Source organism: Orcinus orca, chromosome 16 (genome assembly GCF_937001465.1).
Source record: "Orcinus orca chromosome 16, mOrcOrc1.1, whole genome shotgun sequence".
Classification (NCBI taxonomy): Eukaryota; Metazoa; Chordata; class Mammalia; order Artiodactyla; family Delphinidae; genus Orcinus; species Orcinus orca.
Window position 1 is genome coordinate 64,541,843 of NC_064574.1, and position 24,095 is coordinate 64,565,937.

General features: G+C 46.7%; 1 protein-coding gene across 6 annotated transcripts in view; it reads right to left on the reverse strand.

The window, feature by feature from the left end:
• SYT17 (synaptotagmin 17) overlaps positions 1-24,095 on the reverse strand; it is a 121,780-nt gene that overhangs the window by 32,610 nt on the left and 65,075 nt on the right. For all 6 annotated transcript variants that reach the window (XM_049698848.1, XM_033416453.2, XM_033416455.2 and 3 more), the window contains 2 exons: positions 7,454-7,574; positions 5,143-5,298 (listed from right to left, as the gene is read on the reverse strand). In XM_049698848.1, coding sequence (XP_049554805.1) covers positions 5,143-5,298; positions 7,454-7,574 — 277 coding nt within the window. The remainder of the gene's footprint in view (positions 1-5,142; positions 5,299-7,453; positions 7,575-24,095) is intronic.

The window sequence follows — 24,095 nt, forward strand, 5'->3', positions numbered from 1 at the left end:
AACCACTGCATTTACCCCCTAAGGGAGGACAGTCTGCAAGGGTCTGGCCTCAGCATCCAGGAACTACGCTGAACCACTGGGGTTCTGCGGAGCTCAAGCTACATTTCTTGTCTCTCTCCTTTATTTAAATTGTGGTAAAATACATGTAACATAAAATTTACCATTTTAACCATTTTAAGTATACGGTGGCGTTAAGACAGTTCACATTGTGCAGCCACCCATCACCACCATCCATCTCCAGAATCTTTTCATCCTCTCGAACTAAAACTCTGTACCCATTAAATACTAACTCCCCATTCTCCCCTCCCCTCTGCCCCTGGTAACTCTATTCTACTTTCTGTCCCTATCAATTTGATTACTCTAAGTACGTCATATAAAGGGAATGACACACTATTTGTCCTTTTATATCTGGCTTATTACTTAGCATAATGTCCTCTAGGTTCATCCACGTAGGAGCATGCGTCAGTTTCCTTCCTTTGAAGGCTGAATAACATGCCACTGTATAGACACACCACATTCGTTTACCCATTTATGCATCCATCAGTGCACACTTGGGTTGCCTGCTCCCATCCCCACTCTTTTTAGCTGTTGTGAGTAAGGCTGCTTTGAACACGAGTGTACAAATATGTCTGAGTTCTGCTTTCAATTCTTTTGGGCACATGCCCAGAAGTAGAACTGCTGGATCATATGGCAATTCTATTTTTAATGTTTCGAAGAGCTGTGATCAAGCTACGTTTCCTTTTTTCTTTCTTTTCTTTTTTCCTCCTACTTCCAATAACAGCCCAATAAGCCCAGTGACTCCACTTGACTACCTGGAAGGCCTCTGGACCTCATGCTGCTGTCTCAGGAGTCAAAAAGCCATTTTTCCCCTCTTTTCTTTTAAACGTAAGCTGCAGAAATCACCTGATTGCAACCTGCAGAAGAACCCTCAACCCACACAGGAAAGGAACTGTTCAGAAAGCCCAGCCCACCAGCTAATTACAGGCTTTTACCAGGATTCTCCACAAATGCTTCAACTGCAGATCAACCTTCCTTTTGTTAGGTGTTTGGAAACATGCTAATGGACTGGCTTTCAGATGCTTAGCCTAGAGGTGACAACTCTTTCCCCCAGTGGATAAATAAAGCAAGTTAGAACCTTATGCATTTGAATTCAGGAGAATCACAGCTTTGCCTAGATAGATACCAGCTTAATCTACATTTCTTTATTATTCCAGCCAGTGGCCTTTATGTAAAATGCCACCCCAGCTGGGATTTCCCCTCAAAGCTGTGGCTCGGAAGGCTGACTGAGCATTAGAAATATCTGGGGGGCTTTAAAAATATAGATATTTATAGAGAGCCCAGGACCCCAGCTTAGCCCGGCTGAATCAGAGTCTCTGAGGTGGCATCTGGCCACTGGTAGCAGTTTAAAGCTCCCAGCTGATTCTAAAGTACAGCCAGGCTTGAGAATCCCTTGCTTAAGGGGCACAGAGGCCTGCAATCCTTCCTGCTCTACAAAGAATATTTTCAATGGGCTTTTAACCTGAGGAGAGAAACCCGAGCTAGGGGCCTGAAACGCCAACCTTTAAAGGAGAGAAGCAGGTCTTCCACAAATGGAGAGCACAGGCCTTGCTGATGGCCGCAACTGACAACTGCCCCCTAAAGTTGGGGGAGGGGGGATGTCAAATGAGAGATGTACGTCGGGGAGGTGGGGCTGGGAGCGCCACTCCGGTTTGAGGCTTCTGCCATATTGGCCTCACATATGGGATTCAAGGGGTTCAAAACACCTCTGAACTGTGTGCAAAATTTTCTGTCCTATTGTGTATTTTTCTGGGGAGGGTACTCCAGAGTTCCTATCACATGCTCTGAAGCTCCGTCATACACTCCTACCCCTGCCCCCAGAATGAGGAACCTTGGCGTTTTATCACAGTATACCATGTGATGGTATACAATGCAGTTATTAAAAACAAAGAGTTAGATCCATTCATATTTGCATTGACTGGAGGGACTGAACACATTCATTGTTAATGAAACAGAAGCAAGTTTCAGAGTGACGTTCACAGAATGGTCCAGAAACCTCCACAAGAGCAGGGACTGCTTAATACACAGTTCTGGAATTAATGAATAACTTTTTAAAAGAACTGACTCTTCCATATGTGGATGACGTTTGTGTGAACAAGGGGAAAAGTGTGGAGTGAGACACACCAGGACGTTAAAGGTGGCGACTTCAGGGAGAAGGGCCTGGAAGGAGGGTGAAGAGAGTAAAATTTCCTTTTAATAATAGTTAACAGTTAGCTGAGGGCTTGCTTTGTGCCTGGCACAGTGCTCAGCATTGATTATGAATGGATCTCATTTAATCTACGTAACAGTCCTTTGAGGTCTCCTTGTAGGGTTATCCCTGTTTTACAGATGAGAAAACCAAAGCACGCAGATCTTGCCCAAGGCCACAAAGTCAGCACCCAGGCTATGCAATGAACCCCTCTGTTCTTCTGATTCTCCGTCCATACACATCCTTCGGTTGTATCACTCACAAGCATGTGCTACTTTTGTCATAAAATTTTAAGTAAAATACAAAAGTGTCAGGACTTTCCACGCAGGCTCTCTCAATGCAACCCGCCCCCTGCCCGAACCCCTTCCTGATCTAAAGGTGCAACGTTAAGTCCTTTATTCTCAGGAGGGATGTAGGAATCGATATTCCATACTTGGATCCAGTCTTGGTTCAATATGGTTCCCACTGCCTGCTGGCTACTTTTAAGGAGTCAGTGGAATCACTGTCTTGTCTTGACCTGAAACCTTCCAGGGAGTGGGGTCCTTGTCTGTTGGTAACTCAATCTGGACAGAAGCCATCACAGGCTCTATCAGAAATCATTACATCTGCTGGGGCAGGTGGGCCTGATTAGATGCAGACTCTCTGGGTGACAGGTCTTGAGAAAGCCCAGAACCAGCCTGCCTCCGAGGGGTCTTGGAGCACGGAACATTAGCAACCTTGGGGATGAGAAGCGATGAGCTTGTGCAGCGGAAGGATTGCATGCAAGGATTTTTCAGCCATGGCCTGCTTTCTTGGGACACCTGCGCCAAGGATTCTAGACTGGATCTAAACAGATGAAGGTTCCCAATTACTCTGGAGCAGGACTCCTCAAAGTATGATGTCAGATCCCTAATGCCAGCACTACTTGGGTGTTTGAGGAAATGCAGATCCCTTGATTTTAGGAGCTAGCAAGACCAGAGCTTGAATCCTGACTCTTACCAGCTTGAGACCCTGGGTGGATTGCTTATGTCTTAGGCCTCAGGCCCCTGCCCTGTAAATGGACGAGGATGATGTTGACTTGACAGGGTGCACTACCATGAATATTAGCAACCACACAGGTGACGTCGATGAAAAGGACACGGGAAATAATAACCATTACTTCTACTAACTACCCTGTGCCGGGTGGGGGGGGCAGCTTCTAAAATGGCTCCAATGATCCCTGCCTTCCAGTATCCACACCCTTGTATCCTCCCCTCCCCTTGAATGTGAGCTGGACCTAGTGAGTTGCTCACACCCTTGTATCCTCCCCTCCCCTTGAATGTGAGCTGGACCTAGCGAGGTGCTCACACCCTTGTATCCTCCCCTCCCCTTGAATGTGAGCTGGACCTAGCGAGTTGCTCACACCCTTGTATCCTCCCCTCCCCTTGAATGTGAGCTGGACCTAGCGAATTGTTCACACCCTTGTATCCTCCCCTCCCCTCGAATGTGAGCTGGACCTAGCGAGTTGCTCACACCCTTGTATCCTCCCCTCCCCTCGAATGTGAGCTGGACCTAGCGAGTTGCTCACACCCTTGTATCATCCCCTCCCCTTGAATGTGAGCTGGACCTAGCGAGTTGCTTCTAATGAGTGGAATATGGCAAAAGTGATAGGACGTCACTTCCAAGACTGGGTTACATAAAGACTCGAGCTTCCGTCTTGCTTACCCTCTCTTACTCCCTCACTTGCCCACTCTAATGGAAGCCATCTGCCATGTTGTGCACGGCCCTATGAAGCAGCCCATGTGGGCAAGGTCACTGGATAACACCCAGGAAGGAACTGAGGTCTCAAGCCAACATTTTGCAAGGAACGATTCCTGCCAACAACTATGTGAGAGATCTTGAAAACAGATCCCCACCCTACCTCCAGTTGAGACTTCAGATGAGACTGCAGCCCTCGCCAATACCTTAATTGCAGCCTTGCCAGATAACCTCAGCCAGAAGCACCCAGCAAATCTATGACTGGATTCTTGACCTACAGGAACTATGAGATAATAAGTGTTGATTATTTTAAGCCACTAAAGTTTGGGGTGATAACTAATACACTCTGGAAACAGTAGATTAAATTACACGCTGGAAACAATAGATTCAGCCAGAGTGTGGCACCTGAAGCCTCTACCTAAATACCATGTCCTCTGGGAAGCCTTTCAAAATCCTCCTCTCGGAGTTAGGTGATCCTATTTTCTCATGTTTCCCTATTAGACCATAAGCCACTTGAATCATCATATTGTCAAAGCTAACACAGCACTTACTATTATCTCAAAGACACAATTTACTTAATCTTCACGACAAACCTATGAAGCAAGTACTATCATTGCTCATGTTTTATAGATGGAAGAAACTGAGGCTCAGAGAGGCTAAGTCAGCGGTCCCCAACTTTTTTGGCACCAGGGACCGGTTTCGTGGAAGACAATTTTTCCACAGACGGAGGTTGGGGGTGGAACGGTTGTTCAGGCGATAATACGAGCGATGGGGGCGATGGTTCAGGCTGTAATGTGAGCGATGGGGAGCAGCAGATGAAGCTTCGCTTGCTCCCCCGCCGCTCACCTCCAGCTGTGCAGCCTGGTTCCTAACAGGCCGCAGACCAGTACCAGTCCGCAAACTGGGGGTTGGAAGCCCCTGGGCTAAGTAACTTGCCCAAGACTTTAGTAATTATGTGGAAGGGCCAGGAAATCTGGCTCCAAAATTTACATTTGTAACAATTATACTTTGTGGTTCTATGAATCTTTTCCAAGTCCACAAACGGTGAGTTCAAACCCAGGTAGCTGAACACCAGATGCGAAGTTCTTAAACATCACCCTCTCTAGATCACCTTCTATCCCTAGGACAATACACTGAATATGCCTCACCTGCAGTTCATCAATGTCTGGAACACTACCTACCTGTAAACACTAGGCTAGCGTTTTCCAGTTCTTCTTGGGGAACTTTGAAGCTGAAGGATTCATTGTAGAAAGGATCAATTGTGCCTCTTAAGAAGGATGTCTTCTTTGTTTTCACAAGCTTGAGTCCATGTACCAGCTGGATTTTCACAAAGGGATCTGAGAATTGGATGCAGAATCATAGCGTTGGAGATCAGGAAACCCAATCCATCCATCCATCCATCTATCCATCCATCCACCCATCCATCCATCCATCCATCCATCCATCCATCCATCCATCTATCCATCCATCCATCCATCCATCCATCCATCCATCTATCCATCCATCCACCCATCCATCCATCCATCCATCTATCCATCCATCCACCCATCCACCCATCCACCCATCCATCCATCCATCTATCCACCTATCCATCCATCCACCCATCCACCTATCCACCCATCCATCCATCCATCCATCCATCCATCCACCCATCCACCTATCCATCCATCCATCCATCCATCCACCCATCCACCTATCCATCCATCCACCCACCCATCCACCTATCCATCCATCCATCCATCCATCCATCCATCCATCCATCCATCCATCTATCCATCCATCCACCCATCCACCTATCCATCCAACTTCCCATCCATTTGACAGCCCAACCACTGACCCATCCTTTCGTTTCTCATCAGTCCATCCATTCCAGGTTTTCACTCCTCCTTTCATTCATCCATTTTCCCATCTATCCATCTATTACATATTCTTCCTTTTTCCCATCCAGCTGCTTTTCTGCTCACCCCTTTCTCTCTTACTCTAGCCATCCAAAATTTATTGAGCTCCTCCCGTGTGTCAGGCATTGTGTTCATTTTACAGATGAAGAAACTGAGGACTCAAGACAGGAAATGATTTGCTTAAGATCAGGCTAGTGGAAGAAGAGCTAGACCCAGAGCCTGTCCTAGTTTTCTGCCCTTAGAGACCCATTAACATGTTAGTGAGCCCATAGCCCGTACAGGGAAAAACAGAATTATAACTGTCATTCTCAGATCACTTTATGGTTTACAAAGAGATTCATGTACATTATCTAATTTTGTATTTGTTTAAACAACCCAGTGAGATGAATACTGTTATTATCTCAATTTTTCAGATGGAGAAATTGAGGCTTATAGAGGTTACAAGTATATATACTTATATATGGGGAAGTATATATAACTTCCCCAAGCCCATATTATTTATAAGCAGTAGAACTAGGCTTTGGTTCCAGGCAGTTTGACTCCGGAGCCTTTAATCATTTTATCATACTGACTCTCCCACTGTAGTGATTCTGAAACTCTCCAGCCTTAATACCATTCCCTCTACTGGTCCCTTCAAAACCTGTTTTCATAATGTGTTTTTTTTTTTTCTTTTTCGGTACGCGGGCCTCTCACTGTTGTGGCCTCTCCCGCTGCGGAGCACAGGCTCCGGACGCGCAGGCTCAGCGGCCATGGCTCACGGGCCCAGCCGCTCCGCGGCATGTGGGATCCTCCCGGACCGGGGCACGAACCCGTGTCCCCTGCATCGGCAGGCGGACTCTCAACCACTGCGCCACCAGGGAAGCCCTATAATGTGGTTTTTGAGACTACAAGTTGTCTTCTAAATTCAGCTGTCACTTTATAGCAAAAGTAATTTATCTTAGCTACGGCACTTAGAGAAGACGGTACTTCCCCTACTGAGCAACCGTGGCTGCTTTCATTATAATATCCTTTGCTGTCATGGGAAAGCTACATACAAATGGAATGTAATCTGTTCTATTTCATTAAAAGTCACGTTTGAATTGGTGTGTTATAGGCACTTTAAATACAACAGCCTTTTCAGAGCTGGGATTTATAAAGACTTACGCTACTCTTGAAAAGGGCTGGGAAAAGAACCTCAGGGTGTGTCCACGGCTCTCACAGATTAGAATGCATGGTCAGTGCACGCTACCGCCACCTGGAGCATGGTGTCTGCATTACATGCATAGCATCTGGAAAGGCAAGTTAACTTCTTTGGGGCTGCAGGTGTATACAAAGAGGATCTAGATTTCAGTAGTCATCACACCTGGTCTCGGTCAAACCCCTGCTTCAAATGGAGTAACTGGAATGGTATCACTTACCTGCCTCATCCTAAGAAACAACCGATCGTTCATTCTTCCTCTTGAACTAACAGCCTAGATATGGATGCTATTTCACCCTCAAAGGGTCGCGTTAACTAATAGTATCCAGGATGCAGAAAAAGAAAATCAGGTCCCTTGTGCCAAACAAACATAGATGGCTTGTTAAAGAAATGGGGGAAGGAGAGGCCACACAGTACCTGAACCTTGGCTCACATCTGTCTGAAGAAGTTGCTTGGCTCGAATGACATCAACGTTCAGTCTCCCAGCACTCGGGAGATAATTCAGTGACAGAAGCAGCTCCCCCAGTTCTACCTCATTCTGCGGAGGAAGGATATGGTCAGGAAGGTGCATTTTTTTTGTATTCTTTTTGTATCTATCACGCAGGAAACTGATTCTAGCAGCTCACAAATGGACTTCTGTGGGTGGATCAGCTAACAGTAAGTGCCTCTTTCTTTGACTTCTTTTAGCCTCTGTCCCCACGTATTTTCTTCCATCTATTTCAGAAAGTTTGTTCTGCTCTTAGAATGTTTCAGAGCAGCCACAATATAGTAAGAACAAAAGCATCAATAATGAGAATAAATAAATGCTACATGTCGAGCTCTGTGCTAAGTACTTAACATGTAATTATTACTTCAATCTTCATAACGAGTCTGTGAGATATGAGTGTTACATTTAATGAGAGAGGAAACTGAGGCTCAGAGGAAACAGAGGCTCAGAAACATGTCCAAGGCTACACACAGCTAGAAAGTGGTAGTGCTGGCACCTGGAGCCAGGGAGGCTGATTCCAGATTCTCTGACCATTGTGCAGGGTAACAGGGAGGAAGACCACCCTGCAGGAAAACCATCCAGGTGAGAAATCTGTTCTCAAGCTGCAGGCTGAGTCCACAATAGAGCCCATGCTTCTTGCCTCACCAAGGCAAGCTCAGACTGTGACATCCCTTGTTAAAGAGTACCCATTCCTCTGCTGTCAACACTACCACACTCATGGGAAATTCACATACGCACCCAGTGTATGACTCCATACTTCCGAAAGTACCTAGAAACAAGAGGCCCCCACCTCTCTATCCCTTTAAACATTTTCTTAACTGTAGAAAATTTCAACCGTATACAAATTAAACACGCCAGTTCCAAGAATCTCCACATACCCATCACCCAATTGTACCAATTATCAACATTTTGCTGAAGGATGTTTCATCTTGTCTTAGTCCATACAGGCTGCTATAATAACAAAATACCACAGACAGGGTAGCTTATAAACAACAGAAATTTATTTTTCACAGCTCTGGAGACTGGGACATCAGGGTGCCTACATGGTCGGGTGAGGGCCCTCTTCAGGGTTGCGGACTTCTCACTGTATCCTCAGCAGAGGGCTGGGAAGCTCTCTGGAGTTTTAGTAAGGGCACTAATCCCATTCAAGGGGGGCTCCACCTTCATGACCTAATCACCCTCCCGAAGGCTCCACCTTCTAACACCATCATACTGGGTGCCAGGATTCCAACATGCACATTTGTAGGTGGTGGGGAGGGGAACACAAACATTCAGATCATAGCACATCTATACCCTGACTTGTGAAAATTTTTAGCTGAATATTTTAAACCAAGTCCCAGACATGACGTCATTTTACCTATATCTCTTTCAGAGTGCATTTCTAACTGATAAGGACATTAAACCAAATATTTTTAGTATGGGAAATTTCCAATCATATTCAAAAGAAGGCAGAAGAGTATAAGGAACCTCCTCATAGCCACCATCACTCAGCTTCAACAATTATCATCACATGGCCAATCCTGATTCACCTATCCCCTCGTTCAACTCCCTGTATTATTCTGAAGTAATTCCCAAACATCACATTATTTCATCCGCAATATTTTAGCATGTATCTCTAAAAGATCAGATTGATCTATCTGCCTATCCATCTATCCATCCGTTCTTCATCCACCAACCCACTCACACACCCACAATCTCTATCCCTTTTGCTGTCAGTCATTTGAGCAAATTAATGCCAAGCGGCAGCTCTAGAACAATGCTCCGTAGATACTCAATAAAGATTTGTTGACTAGATGAAGAGTCAAACGAAAAGATTTCTGAACCGAGCGACTTAGTCCCCAAACAAGAAACAACCTTGTAAATTAACTCAGAGGTTGCAGACTGGCAGCCTGTAGATGCGTTTTGTTTGGTTCACATCATGTTTAAACAGATAATTCCTCGCTAATAATTATAAAATTTAAGAATCAAGATTTTTCACACTAAAAACAGTCTGGATTTCTTGTCTTTCTTGAAAAACAGGAAGGTCTGGCAAGGCTGGGCCCACGTTCCCACCTGGCAACATCTGGCCACAATGCAGTGCCCTCTAGATGGGACCTGCCTCTTCACGTCACTGGGTCCCCACCTGTCCTCCTTCACCCTTTAGGTTCCTGCTGTCCAGCCCTGGGCACATAAGCTTGCAGATTTTTCAAGAAAGAAACGGCCAACTCAGTGTCCTGAGTAATCAAAGAAGTTCAGAGCCCTTTACGCATTTGCTAGGGGTTTCATTCTTGTTCTTGAAGGCCTGGAAGATGCCGCATCTTCAGAGCATGACCCTGAAGACATATTTGTCCTCAGGCAAAGAATGCTGTGAATTATGCTGGTGCCCAGGCCATGGAGAAGCCATTCATGTCTGTGGACTTTTTGTTCCTCCCAGGTTTATAAGTCAGAGTGATGCCTTCCCTGCTTCTAAAACAAACCAGCATCTACTTTGATGACGTAGCTGTAAAGACAGCGATCAGGACTTGTAATTGAGTCAGCTGAGCTGCATAAACAGGGCAAAAAATGGATTCAACCAATCCAGTCATCAAGGGTAGTTTGTTTAGGGATGGGCTCAACTGAGGAACAATTTAGGATGGCAAGAAATTAGCCCACGTACACAGACCAGTGCTTCTCAACTGGGGACATTTGCCAATGTCTGGAGACATTCTGGGTTGTCACAACTGGGGTCAGGGATGCTCCTGGAACCCTTCCCTTTGTAGATACCCAAATCTAGTGTAAGTCCTGGACCCCAAAGAATGATCCAGCCCCAAATGGCAACAGTGCTGAGGTTGAGAAACCCTGGATAGACAAGAGAAAGGGGGGTAGATGTCTCTTTTGTGATAACAAGAAAAGAATAAGTATTCTTTAACCCAATAGTTCCATTCCCAGCAACTTACCCCACAGATATCCTCAGACATGTGTGTCGGGATGTGTACACACAAGGATAATGAAGACAATATCATGGCTTCCATAGACTGCTTGTGGGCCTACCATGTGCCTGGACTGGGAATGGGATACGGTCCCTGCCTTTGTAGAACATACACTCTGGCGGTGAAGACAGACAGGAAACAGACTAAAAAAGTCATGAATGAGGTGATTTCAGATAATGTTGAGTACCAGGAAGAAAACTCCTGCAGGGTACGGGAGGTGAGGGGCCTTTCTGGGGATATGGAGATATTCTGTATCTTGATTGTGGTAGTGGTTACACAGGTGCATTTGCCCCCAAATCAATAAACTATATATTTAAAATGTATGTATTTACTGTATGTAAATTATACTTCGATAAAGTTGATTAAAAGGAAAGATCTAAAGTAAGCAAGTAGTGCAGAACATTAGCCCTTGTCAAGTCTGGGAGATGGGTACATGGGTGTTTGTTTTATTGTCTTACGTTAGAAATATTTCATTTAAAAACACAAAATAGGGCTTCCCTGGTGGCGCAGTGGTTGAGAGTCCGACTGCTGATGCAGGGGACACGGGTTCGTGCCCCGGTCCGGGAAGATCCCACATGCCGCGGAGCAGCTGGGCCCGTGAGCCATGGCCACTGAGCCTGTGCGTCCGGAGCCTGTGCTCCGCAAAGGAAGAGGCCACAACAGTGAGAGGCCCGCGTACCACAAATAAAGAAATAAAAATAAAAAAAGAAAATAAATATTAAAAAAGAAAGCAAGAAAACTCAGGCAAGAGAGTGGTGACCGATCGGGCACACGTGGGGACCCCTATGTGAGCCACGGTGGTCGGAGGGCGAGGCCTCTCTGTGAGGTGAGCTTGGAGGCGGGGGACACGCCAGGCAGAGAGAACAGCAAGTGAAAAGAGGGAGGAACCAAGCCGGTGCGTTCAAGAACAGAGGGAAGGCCAGTGTGGCTGGAGGGTGAGAAGAGGTGGATTCTGGAAGCGTCCCCGGAGCCAGAGAAAGCTGCCCAGCGGCTGACCGGGTGGGAGCCTGCTCACCCCCGGCTGCCAGTTCAAGGGATGGATGGAGAGAGAGGCGCCTGAGGCCAGCTCCTGAGCCCTCAGCGCCTAAGAGGTCCTCAAGCCCTCTCTAAGTGGAGAGTGCTTTCTGGAGTGGAGAGAGCTAGAGAGCTGCTCTTTCCCGCCCCTGAGGCCATTGACTGAACCCTCAACAAGGCAGCTTCCTGGTGTCAACACCTTTCTAAGAAGGCTGTTTGTCATCTAAGAGCTTCTTTTAGTCTTCCTTCCCTTAGCAGGACACAAGCTCCCTGTGCCCTCCCGGTGCTCCGCCCCCAACACAAGCATATCAAGGTTTTCATGTTCTATTTTTCCAGGGAAGCCATTCCATTGATCAAGCCACTCTTTCTCTCTGTCTTGGGAGTGATCAGTTTGCAAGACAGCTGTCTGGAATTTGGGGAACAGTTGGTAGAAATAGAAGAGAAGGCTAACTGAGCAATATCGAAGGGCTGATTCATTTAACAAACATTTATTCAAGTTACTGGGGCCTGGGCCTGGAAAGTTATGAACATGGTTAATTACAGCAAACCTTTATGGAGAAATCACCCTAGGCCAGGCACTGACCCCGGCAAGTTAAGGCTCAATCTCATTTCTTCCCCTCAATAGCCCTAGAAATTTCCATTTTACAGACGAAGGGATTCCAGCTCAGAGAAGGCAAGTGACTCAAGAAATCATAAAGTAGGACAGGATGCAAGCTCGGCCCCTGCATTAACTCTCACACCACGTTGCTGCCAATTAAAGCATAATCCCAGCCATCAACACGTCAGTCTGTTGGGGAAGACTAAGGAAGGTATAAAAAAATTAAAATTCCAGGGGCCTCATGCTCACTAGGATGGTTATTAAAAAAACAAACAGAAAATAACAAGTGTCGGCACAGATGTGGAGAAATTGGAATCCTGTACATTGCTGGTGGGCATGTAAAATGGTACAGCTGCTCTGCTGTAAACTCTAAACAGTTTGGTCATTCCATGAAAGGCTAAACATACAGATACCATATGATCCAGCAATTTCACTCCTAGGTATATACTCAAGAGAACAGAAATATGTGCACATGAATTTCACAGCTGCACTACTCACAGTAGCCAAAAGGTGGAAACAGCCCAAATGTCCATCAGTGGATGAATGGGTGAACAAAATGTGGTCTATCCACACAATGGAATATTATTCAGTCATAAAAAGGAATGAAGTACTGATACATGCTACAGTGTTGTGTAGATGAACCTTAAAAACATGATGCTAGGTGAAAGCCAGACACAAAACCACATCTTGTGTAATTCCATTCATGAGATAGGCAGAATCGGTAAATCCACAGAGACAAAAAGCAGATTAGTGGTTGCCAGGATCTGGGAGGAGGGGGAAATGGGGAGTGACTGCTTAGTGGGTACAGAGTCTCCTTTGGAGTGACAGAAATGTCCTGGAAGTAGAGAGAGGTGATGATCACACAACGTTGAGAATGTAGTAAATGCCACTGAATTGTACACTTTCAAATGGTTAAATTGATGTTATGTGAATTTCACTTCAATTAAAAAAATGTTATAGGTCCTAACTGTTAATGAGCCATATGAACCAGACCTAGTGCAAGACGGAAGCACAACCCACTCCTGGGAGGGGCATGACTAGGGACGGCTTCGCTCAGGATGCATTTGAGTTAATCCCTAACAGGTAGACAGGATGTGTTAACTAAGCTGATCACGGTAGTCACTTCAAAATGTACACATCTATATACGTCATCACATTGTACCCCTTAAACTTACACAATGTTCTGTATCAATTAGATCTCAATAAAGCTAGAAAAAAGAAAGATAAGTAGGATTTTGTCCAGCAACTATTGCAGGGAGGCACACTCCACACAGATGGAACAGAATGAGGGAACCCTTCACTGCAGCCCTGGCACCGCTTTGATCCTGAAGGTTCTTGATTTCAAAACATAAAGTCCCGCGTAACTTGCTACTAATAATAAAGTAGCCAAAGAGGGTGAATAATTTGGATTTCTAAAATAAATTAGTGAGGATTCTCCTTACAAATAAAGTCTCTAGACATTGCCAAAGGTCCCCTCAGTATAAAAGCGCCCGGTTGAGAACCACTTGTCTACCAGGATCTAAATAATCTGACCCCTGCTTACGTCTCAGACCAGCTGCCACCTCTGCCTTCTATCCCTTGAAAACAGAAGACCGCTCCTACCCCAAGGTTTGCTGTTCCCTTAGCCTGGGAATCTCAGCTCAAATGTCACCTCTTCTAGGCTTTCCATGACCACCCAGGGGACAAGAGCCCCCTGCCTCCATCACTTTCTATCACATCACCTTGTTTTCTTTCTTTCATGGCACTCGTCCTCGTCGGATGTTTTCCTGTTCTCCATAAAGGCAAAGACAGTGTCCGTCTCTCCACCACTATATTCCGAGCACGTGGAAGAACTACAATCCAGGGGCCACGAGAACAAGCTATGCGGCCCCAACGTGGAGGCTTCCTGCACCACATCCTGGTCCGAGAGGGGTCATCGGCACAGTGTCTGTCGCCTGTCCTACCCAACCTCCAGAGAATTGAAGCTGAGGTGGGAGAAGGACCTGGGTGACTGGTGACACTTCTACCTTTTCCCGTTTCAAGACAACGTCACAAATAGGCCTCGTTTCCTTTTTAAGAGCCTGATAAGCTTCATTTGGTTGAATCACGTGGGGTGGGCTTGGGAGAACTGAAATAGACCGCCCGTAAGTTACTCAGATGAATCCAGAACCGCCCTGCCAGCCCCCCGCAGCTGGCTTGTGCAAATGCTCCTCCACTCTCCACCCAGAGAGAACTTCGGTCTCTCTGCAGCCTCTGAACACAGCTAAGTTCTAATCAATAAAAAGGAAATCAAAGAAAACCATTTGGGACAAAAGACGCGTTCTGGGGAAAATAACTGCCCAGCTCTCCTCCTGACATACTTCCTTTGAAGTGCTTCTAATGGCACCCGGCTCCTGCTCCCCTAGCAGAGGGGGTTTCGGATGTGTGCACGTACTTTGAACGATGCCAAACATAGCTGCTGTGCGCCCACTGTCTTTGTCCCCGTGGGTCAGCAGAAACCTTTTGTCTCTTAATTTACTGCACAAACAACATTAAAATAGGAACTGATTTTTTAAAAAAGCGAAATCCAACCACAATCGCAGCACGTTACACATTTCATCAAATGCTTTCTTTTCTCCACTGCCCCGCTTTCAGACTCTTTTCCAGTCCTTGTCAATAATCAAAACAATATTTGCATAGCTGCATTGACAGCACAGGTGAATTCCGAAATACCACCCCTGACCATTTTAAAACTTAAATAAACAGACACACACATTTTCCAAGTTATTACCCAGACATCACAAGTATCATTCGTAATGTCTACTTAGAATATTCCATTAGGCTGAAATACTGCAATTTATTTTAACCATTTTCCTATTACTAGGTACTTAGGTTATTTTTAATGGTCTAAAATAGGGCACTTTGGCACTTTTCTTCTTTTAGATTACATCCCTCTAATAAAACCCAGGGGTGAGATCACTGGGTCAAAGAATATATTAAAACATATCAAAAATATCCAGATATTTTTCTGTCATTCAGTAATGAACTGCCAGACTATTTGTTAAAAGGGCTGAACTAGGGCTTCCCTGGTGGCGCAGTGGTTGGGAGTCCGCCTGCCGATGCAGGGGACACGGGTTCGTGCCCCGGTCCGGGAAGATCCCACATGCCACGGAGCGGCTGGGCCTGTGAGCCATGGCCGCTGAGCCTGCGCGTCCGGAGCCTGTGCTCCGCAGCGGGAGAGGCCACAACAGTGAGAAGCCCGAGTACCGCAAAAAAAAAGAAAAAAAAAAAGGGCTGAACTAACCTCACAGCCATCAGGAGAGGGAGAGGACAGGAGTATCACCACAACATCACCAGCACCGGGTATTAACATTTTGACAAATGGGGGTGGGATCAGTGTGGTTGCATTTCTTTGATTGAATATCTAGCCATATATCAATTTAATTACATTTCCTTTTTTACGTGGAAACACTGAGTTTCTGTGTGAGTTCAATGCCCCTCCTCGATATATGCCCACGCTGTGGTCAACAATACACACTTCGCACTGGACTGTATGTGTCTGTTACTGTCAGGCTTTCTAATTATTCCTGTCCACTGGATATCTTACTGTGGATTTAGTTTGTATTTCCCTGAATGCTAAAAGGACTGAGTATCAGCTATTCATTTTTTTCTCTTCTATGAAAACCCTGTTCATTTCTTTTGGCCTTTTCTTTTAAAAAAAAAGAAAACTAGGTGTCTCTCTTTTATTTATTTATTTATTTAGTTATTTAGTTAGTTATTTGGTTGCACCGGGTCTCTCAGTTGCGGCAGGTGGGGTCCTTAGTTGTGGCATGCAAACTCTCAGTTGTGGCATGCATGTGAAATCTAGTTCCCTGAGCAGGGATCGAATCTGGGCCCCCTGCATTGGAAGCGTGGTGTCTTAACCACTGGGCCACCAGGGAAGTCCCTTTTGGCCCATTTTTCTATTGGGCATCTACTGATTTATAAGAAGCCCTTTAAATATTATGGCTATGAAATTACTCACCAGTTATATGTTATGGGTTAAACTGTGCCCTTCCCCAAATTCGTACGTTTAAGTCCCATTCCTGAGTGCCTGAGAATGTGACATTATTTGAAAATAGGGTTGTTGCAGATGTAATTAGTTAAGATGAGGTCATAGTGGAGTAGGGCGGGGCTTTAATCCAATTAGAGGGAGAAATTTGGACACTGACATGCACACAAGGAGAACGCCATGTGAAGACTGGAGTCAGGCTGCCACAAGCCAAGGAACTACCAGAAGCCAGGAGAGAGGCCTGGAATAGACCCTTCCTAGAACCTTCAGAGGAAGCATGGCCCTGTCAACATCTGGATGTCCAGAACTGTGCAACAGTAAATTGCTGTTGTTTAAGCCAGGTTGTGGAATTTTGTTACAACAGCCCTAACAAACTAATACATGTGTATAGTTTTCCCAGTCTGTGGCTTGTTTTTACATTTTTTTTTACCATGTTTTCTAATGAGCAGAAGTTTATAGTTTTTTTTTTGCGGTACGCGGGCCTCTCACTGTTGTGGCCTCTCCCGTTGCGGAGCACAGGCTCCGGACACGCAGGCTCAGCGGCCATGGCTCATGGGCCCAGCCGCTCCACGGCATGTGGGATCTTCCCGGACAGGGGCACGAACCCGTGTCCCCTGCATTGGCAGGCGGACTCTCAACCACTGCGCCACCAGGGAAGCCCTGAAGTTTATAATTTTAAAGTGGTAGAATGCATTTATCTTTTTCCTCTATGGTTCATACTTTATGACTTTTTCAGAAATGCTTTGCTATTCTTAGGTCACAAAGATATTCTCCTTTTTTCCCTTCTAAAACTTAAAGTTTGGCTTTTCAAAAAGTCCTTGGACCACCTGGACTTGATTTTGGTGTATGATGTGAGGTAAGGCTCTGTTTTCATTTCTGAGGTAGTGACCCTCTTTTCTCCTATCTTTCTGCCCATGAGGCTGTCAAGGGTAGTGATTTTATGTTACCTCCGTCCATCTCCCCAGGTATAGAACAGACCCTGGGTGAATGTTGGCCAAGAGAAACGTTTGTTTATATCCTGTGTATGAAGCTAAACCTTCCAGGGAAGATGGGAGAGAGGCTCAATCTTCTCATGTCTGAGAGTTTATGTCTAGTGCTCACTGGCTGTCCAAATTAGATCAACCTACTTCAGATCCACTCAAGCATCTTGAAAGAGTGAGATACTGACTCTATTCTAAATTGGGCCCCCAGTGAGCATCTTGTAGCAAAGACAGCTGTTCTAGCAGAGATGCTGCCATAATATGCAACACTATCAACCCAAACCTGAATGGCAGACATGAAGCCCTGCCTCCAGCTACCCAGTGTCCATAATGAAGGGCCAACAGTGGACAGTTAGGGAGAAGCAGCAGCAGCAGCAGCTTCCAGGATGGGCCAGGGCACTTGCAGGCAAGTGGCTGGGAGAAGCTCTGCCAGCCAAGGGAGGGCTTTCAAGTCAGCGGGGTCCAGCCCCAGACCTTTCTTTCGTCTGCTCATCCCACTTCTGCACAGAAAGCCCCCCTCTGCTTCTCTGTGTCTTAGTCACCTAATTAGACCACCCCCTACCCAACCATCCAGTCCACAGATATTTATAGAGTGTCTACCACATGTCAGGCACAGGGCTAGCATACAGTAGGTGCTCAATAATTATCTGTTGACTGGGCAGTCATGCTAGACACAAAGGACACAGCAGTAAGCAAGACGGTCAAGGTCACTGTAATGCAGTTCCTGAGAGTAAACATTATTTAATGAATTACTATGCAGAACTAATTAATAATGAGATGATTTAATTAGCACTGTGGTGTGTGCTATGAAGAATAACAGGGTGCTGTGGCAACCGACTTTCCTAAGACTCCCCTGCAGAAGTAGGGACAGGAGTTAGAGGGCCAAGGAGTTAGAGGGCCAAGGAGTTAGAGGGCCAAGGAGCAGGTCCACTGAACAGCGGAAAAGGCCTATATGGACAAGTAAAGGGGGAAGGGCTGGGGTAGGGCAAGGTGCAGAGCTGAGGCTGGGGGAAAAAGCAGGTCAGCTCATGCCTTGCAGCCAGGTAAGGAGTTTGGACTTATCCTGAGGAATAGGGAGCCACAGAAGGTTTTAGACGGAATCACCTAATTCAACTTGCATTTTTAAAAGATCTCTCTGGCTGCATGTCCTCCCTCTTCCGATGGAAGCTGTTTCTGCTTCTGACTCCCTCTTCCACTCATGTTGTAATTATTCAACTTCTCTGCACCTCTTGTAACAATCTCTTTTATGAGGCTGTTTTACTTTTCATGTACTATCATTTCTCCGGGGCAGGGCTGCACCTTCTATGTTCGCCCTCACCTCTCTTTCCTACCCCAGTATTTGGAGGTAGGGTGGTTGGTATGCGTTGAATTGTGTCCCTCAAAAAGATCATGGAACCAAACCTCCCTCAAGGCCTCCAGAAGGAACCCGACCCTGCCGACACCTTGATTTTGGACTTCCAGCCTCCAGAACTGGGAGAGAACACTTTCCTGTCGTTTTAAGCCACCCGATCTGTTGTCACTTGTTACAGCAGCCATAGGAAACTGATACAGTGGTGGTATAAGTAGGACTGAGTCACAGCCCTACAACCCAATGCCAGCTCCACCACGTACTCACTGTGTGGCCTTGGACATGCTGCTGAACCCCTCTGAGCCTCTTTTCCTCTCCTCCTGGGGAAAATGGGGGGCATAATAAGACACCCCACGAAGTTGTAGTGGAGACCAGCTCTTCTTGCAGTTCTGTCACCATGCACGACAGGGTTCTCACCTACCTTCCCTCTCCCTCTAGCTTCTGTTTCCTGGTCTTCATAGTTCCTAATCCTTCTCCCCTGCCCTTAAATGCAGTTTTCCCCAGAATTCAACTCATGGTCACCTTTTCTTCTTACATTATACAGTGTTTCTCAGTAAATGCTGTTGATGCCTAGGGTTTCAACTATCATATTTTCTGTGTGTCCCAAACATGCTGATTTCTTTCGAGTTCTAGTCCTGCCTAAGCCTTATATGTTTTCCTTCCTCCTTCTCCTTTCCTTTCTTCCTTACTTGCTTCTCTTCCATAAATATTTTTATTGAACATCTATTATGTACCAGGCACTGGAGGACCAGCAGTGAACAAGACAGAAAAAAATCCCCATCCCCTTGACCTTCACATTGTAGTGGAAGGAAGAGATAATAAAGAAATCAGTTTGCAAAGTCTGCTAGTGGTAAGTACTGTGAAGAAAAATAAAGCTGCCTAAGGGGATAGAAAGTGATGGGGCTGCTCTTAAAGAGGGAAGTCAAGGAAGGCCTCTCTGAGGGCAGACCTAAATGAAGAAAGGAGGGAGCCATGCAGGTATCCGGAGGGAGAGCATTCCAGGCAGAGATAGCAAGTGCAAAGGCCCTGAGGCAGGACCATGCTTGGTGTGTTTGAGAAACCCAACAAAGTTGGTATGGCTGGAGCAGAGTGAGGGAGGCCACCAACAGGGAAAAACAGGTTGGAGGGAGAAGGGATTGGATCTTGTTTAGATTTTATCTTGAATGAGATGGGAAACCACCGGAAAGTTGAAAGCAGGAGGAAGACCTGAGCCGATGTTCATTTTACTAGATTCCCTGGCTGCCGTGTTGAGAATATATTGAGGTAGGCAAACGGATGAAGCAGGGAGACCCATAGGAGAGTTACGATAACCCAGGTGAGAGGTGAAGGTGGGCTGGACCAGACAGTCGGAGTGGAGGAAACTGGAAGTGGTTGGTAGGGCTGGCATGGTTTGCTGATGGTTGAAGGATAAGACTCCTAGGTTTAGGGGTAAATGCTGATACCACTGATGGCTATGGACAACATGTGTGGAGGAGCAATCTGGGGAGAAATCAACAGTTCAGTCTTGAACGTATTACGAGTGAGGTGTCGGCCATCCACCCAGGCAGGGGACAGGCCTAGGCTTACAAAGTTCCATGTTTCCATAGCCTCCCTCATCAGACGCATCCCTGGGGGATTTACGGGGCCTCCCCAAACCTACTTGATCAGATTCTTCATAGGAGGGGCCTGGGAATTCGTATTTTAAACAAGTGCCCCAGAAAAACTGATAACACAGGTGTTTCAAGTGCTGGGATCAGACACAATCACTTAGGGAGTTTAACTTCAGTCCACAGGAAATCTCCACATGGATGTTTCACGGTCATCCTCAACCCCAGCATCCCAAAATGAAGTATTCATCACCACCCCCACTCATCCCCGCCTGTTCCTCACTGCCCAGCTCCCCCAGCCAGCAAGCCCCTCAAACTGAACAAGATCCTGGAGGCCTCCTTCACCCTCGTCCCTCGTGTCACTTCCAACAACTAAACACCCTCGACTCCGAGCCCACCCCTGCGCTCAGTCACAGCAGGACGCCTCGCCCACTAGTTACAGGCCACCCGCCTCTGCTCTCACACTTCTCTCAACGGGTGCTTCTCAACCAGGCTATGTGCCCCCAGGGGACATTTCGCAGTGCCTGCAGACAGTTTTGGTTGTCACAACGTGGGTAGGAGGTGCTACTGGCATCTCGTGGGTAGAGACCAGAGATGCTGTTAATACTACTCAGTTCCGCCTAGAAGAGAATAATCTGGCCCAAGATCAGTAGTGTTGAGAGTGAGCTCTAAACTATCTGGTCTAAACACCCCAAAGGATTAGCCTAAAATGTAACCCTGGCCAGGTTTCTCTGCTACTTATCATCTTTCAGTGGCTCCTGCCCCCATGCCCCGCTCAGGATAAACTCCATCTATGAGGTTCTTCACTCCCCAGCTTCAATTTCCCTTCATCTCATGCTGTGAAATTCCTTGTAGGGTCCGACTATGTGCCATGCAAACAGAACATCCCAGACCACCCAAGCTCCCTCCATGCTCCCACCCCACCCCCAAGTGGGGACAGGGGTCCCTCCCACAGGCCTCAGACTTTCAGAGGAAATGCTACCAACAGGTCATTCATTCCACAAACAGAAGCTCTGCTCTGAGCCAGGCGCTGGCACAGCACTGGGCATAGAGCAGTGAACATGTCCCCCCAGGAACCTCAGCCCAGGGAGGTAGCAGCGCAGAGCACAACTTAGGACACTGGGTTCTAACTGTCTAGACCTTCTGTCTAGACTGAGAGTCTGCACTAGAGCTGGCACATGGGAAACCCTGCAAACAAGTTCGCTAAATAAATGAACAACCGCAGTACAAAATATTGACTGAATACTTCTGTACCACACATGGGGTGGAGCATGTGGCATGTGTTATCTCATGCAGTTCTCAAAAGAACCCGTTGATAATGATAATGATGCCAATGATGATGATGACGGTGATGATGTTGATGATGTTGATGATGATGATGGTGATTATGCTGATGTTGATGATGATGATAACCAACACGACTGAGAACACGCCACGTGCCAGGCCCTGAGTTCTGAGCCCTTTCCTTTATTTTCCCAGTTAATCTTTACTACAACCCTCTGGGAGAGGGACTATTATTATCCTCATTGCACATATGAGTAAACTGAGACACTGGGAGGTTAAGACTTGCGCCTGACCTTACATAGTGAGCAGGGAGCAGAGCCAGGGTGTGCTACAACGAGAAATACATATTTGGTCGTTGTCCCCAGTTCCTGGCATACATGTCCTAAAATTCTTGGGATCTCTGAAGTGATGAGTATCTTCTGGACGCTAACAAGATAACTGATTTAGGCTGGGGGTCCCAAAATAGCTTCAAGATGGAGGCTGGTCACCAGAAAGACCAAGGCAAGATGAGAGGGTTGGAACTCTCAGCCGCAACCCCCCATCGTCTGGGAAGGGGAAAGGGTTTATAACAGAGTTTAGAGAACTTCTGAGTTGGTGAACACACTGAGGTACTGGGAACGTGGACCCCTGGAGTGGTACCCCTGGAGTGGTACCCCTGGAGAGGGCATGGACGCTCTCCCCCCTCAACCCACCCAATACCTTGCCTTAAGCGTCTCTTCCATTTGGCCATTCTGAGTTGTATTCTTTATAATAAACTGATAATAGTAGGGGCCTTCCTGAGTTTTGTGAGCCATTTTAGCAAATTATGGAACCTGAGGAAGAGGTCGTGAGAACGCCTGATTTATAGCTGGGTGGGTCAGAAGCATGGCTGACAACCTGGGACTTGTACTGGGCATCTGAAGTGGGAGCAGTCTTATGGGACTGAGTCCTTAACCTGTGGGGTCCGAGCTAACTCCAAGCAGTTAGTACCAGAATCAAACAGACTTGCAGGACTCCCAGTTGGTGTCTAGAGAAATGGAGAATTTGCTGGTATGGAGAAAAAACCCCACACATTTGGTGTCAGAAGTGTTATGAGTAAAAGCAGTTTACGGCATATGAACCCAAGGAGGCTGGCTCCAGACTGCGCCTTCTTGACAACTGTGCTCTCGGGCTTTTATCCCCATCTCCCCCACTGAAAACTAAGGCTCAGAAGAGTCAAGTAACTTTCCCAAGGTCACATAGCAAGTGGTCCCTATGACAACACCAGTGCCCTAAGTGCTCAGTTAATGTTTATTGAATAGATGAAGGCATACTTACACTTGGTCAAGTCTGGATTAGAACTCAGGTCTGTCAGATGTAAGTCTAATACATCTATTGATGGAAGGAAGGAAGGGAGGGAGGGAGGGAGGGAGGAAGGAAAGGAAGAAAGAAAGAAAGAAAAGAAAGGAAGAAAGAAAGGAAGGAAGGAAGGAAGGAAGGAAAGAGGAAGGAAGGAGGAAGGAAGGAAGGAAAGAGGAAGGAAGGAGGAAGGAAAGAGGAAGGAAGGAAGGAAAGAGGAAGGAAGGGAGGGAGGGAGGGAGGAAAGAAAGAAAGAAAGGAAGGAATGAAGGAAGGAAAAAAGGAAGGAAGGAAAGAGGAAGGAAGGAAGGAAGGAAGGAGGAAGGAAGGAGGGAAGAAGGAAGGAAGGAAGGAAGGAAGGAAGGGCATTTCCTTTCTTACACCTGCTGCCCTTATAAGCCCTCACTTATGAAAATCCACACTTTCTCTCAGTCTTAGGTTTTGGAGGGGCCCTATAGGATGCACCTGTTATTTCTGCCTATTTAGCATCCCTCCCACTTATCAGAACCTCTTTGGCTGTGGTTTGGGTGGGGCTAACCCTGGGCATTTGACACCCGCCCCCCCCACTAGAGTAACTCCTCCTCTCGCTGGCCAGGTGACGGGCTCAGAGATGGCCATGTGACCAAACCACCCAGTCAGAGTCCTCCCCCATGGGGGATGTGGGAGATCCAATTCTAAGATGGTCCCCAAGACTGGTGCACACGCCCCCACACACAGATTACCCTCCCTGAACAATCAATCCCCTCCCCTTGAGTGGGTGGGACCTGTGTAGAGGATCCGACATCACTCTCATGATTAGGTTACATTGATGAAAACGTAAAGGGAGTCTGCAGATGTAATTAAGTCCCTCATCAGTTACTCTGAGTTCACCAAAAGGGAGATTATCCCGGGTGGGTCTGACCTCATCAGGCGAGCCATTTAAAAGGGGATTTCAAAGTCAGAGATAAGGAGCACCAGCAGACACTCTCCAGTTCAGGTTCAAGCTGACCCTCAAGAAACTGTCATCTGCAGAGAAAGCCACAAGGCAGGAACTGCAGGAGGCCTCTAGGAGCTGAGGGCTCAGTCTACAACCACACAAAACCGAATTCTGCCAATAACCAGGGAGTCCGAACGAGGACGCCAAGCCTCAGATGAGATCAAAGTCCCAGCCAACACCTTGATTTTAACTTGGTGGGGCTCTGAGCACCCAGCTCAGCCGCACCTGGAAAGTGTGAGATAAGGAAGGGGTGTTGTTTTAAGCTGCTAAATTTGTGGTTGTTACGGAGCAATAGAAAGTGAATACAGGGTGCCAGGCTGTGAGCTGGCTGGCGGCTGTCTAATGACAGAGTCTATCTGAGGGATGGAGAAAGAAAGGTGGCCCTGAGAACAAGGCTCGGGCCTCTGGATCCAGCTGTGCCTGAAGCTCGGGAAACTCCAGGGGTTCTTAGTTCCCTGAGCCGGCATCTCTCCTCCCATCTCCTATAAAGGAAGCCTGAGTTGGGGTTGTGT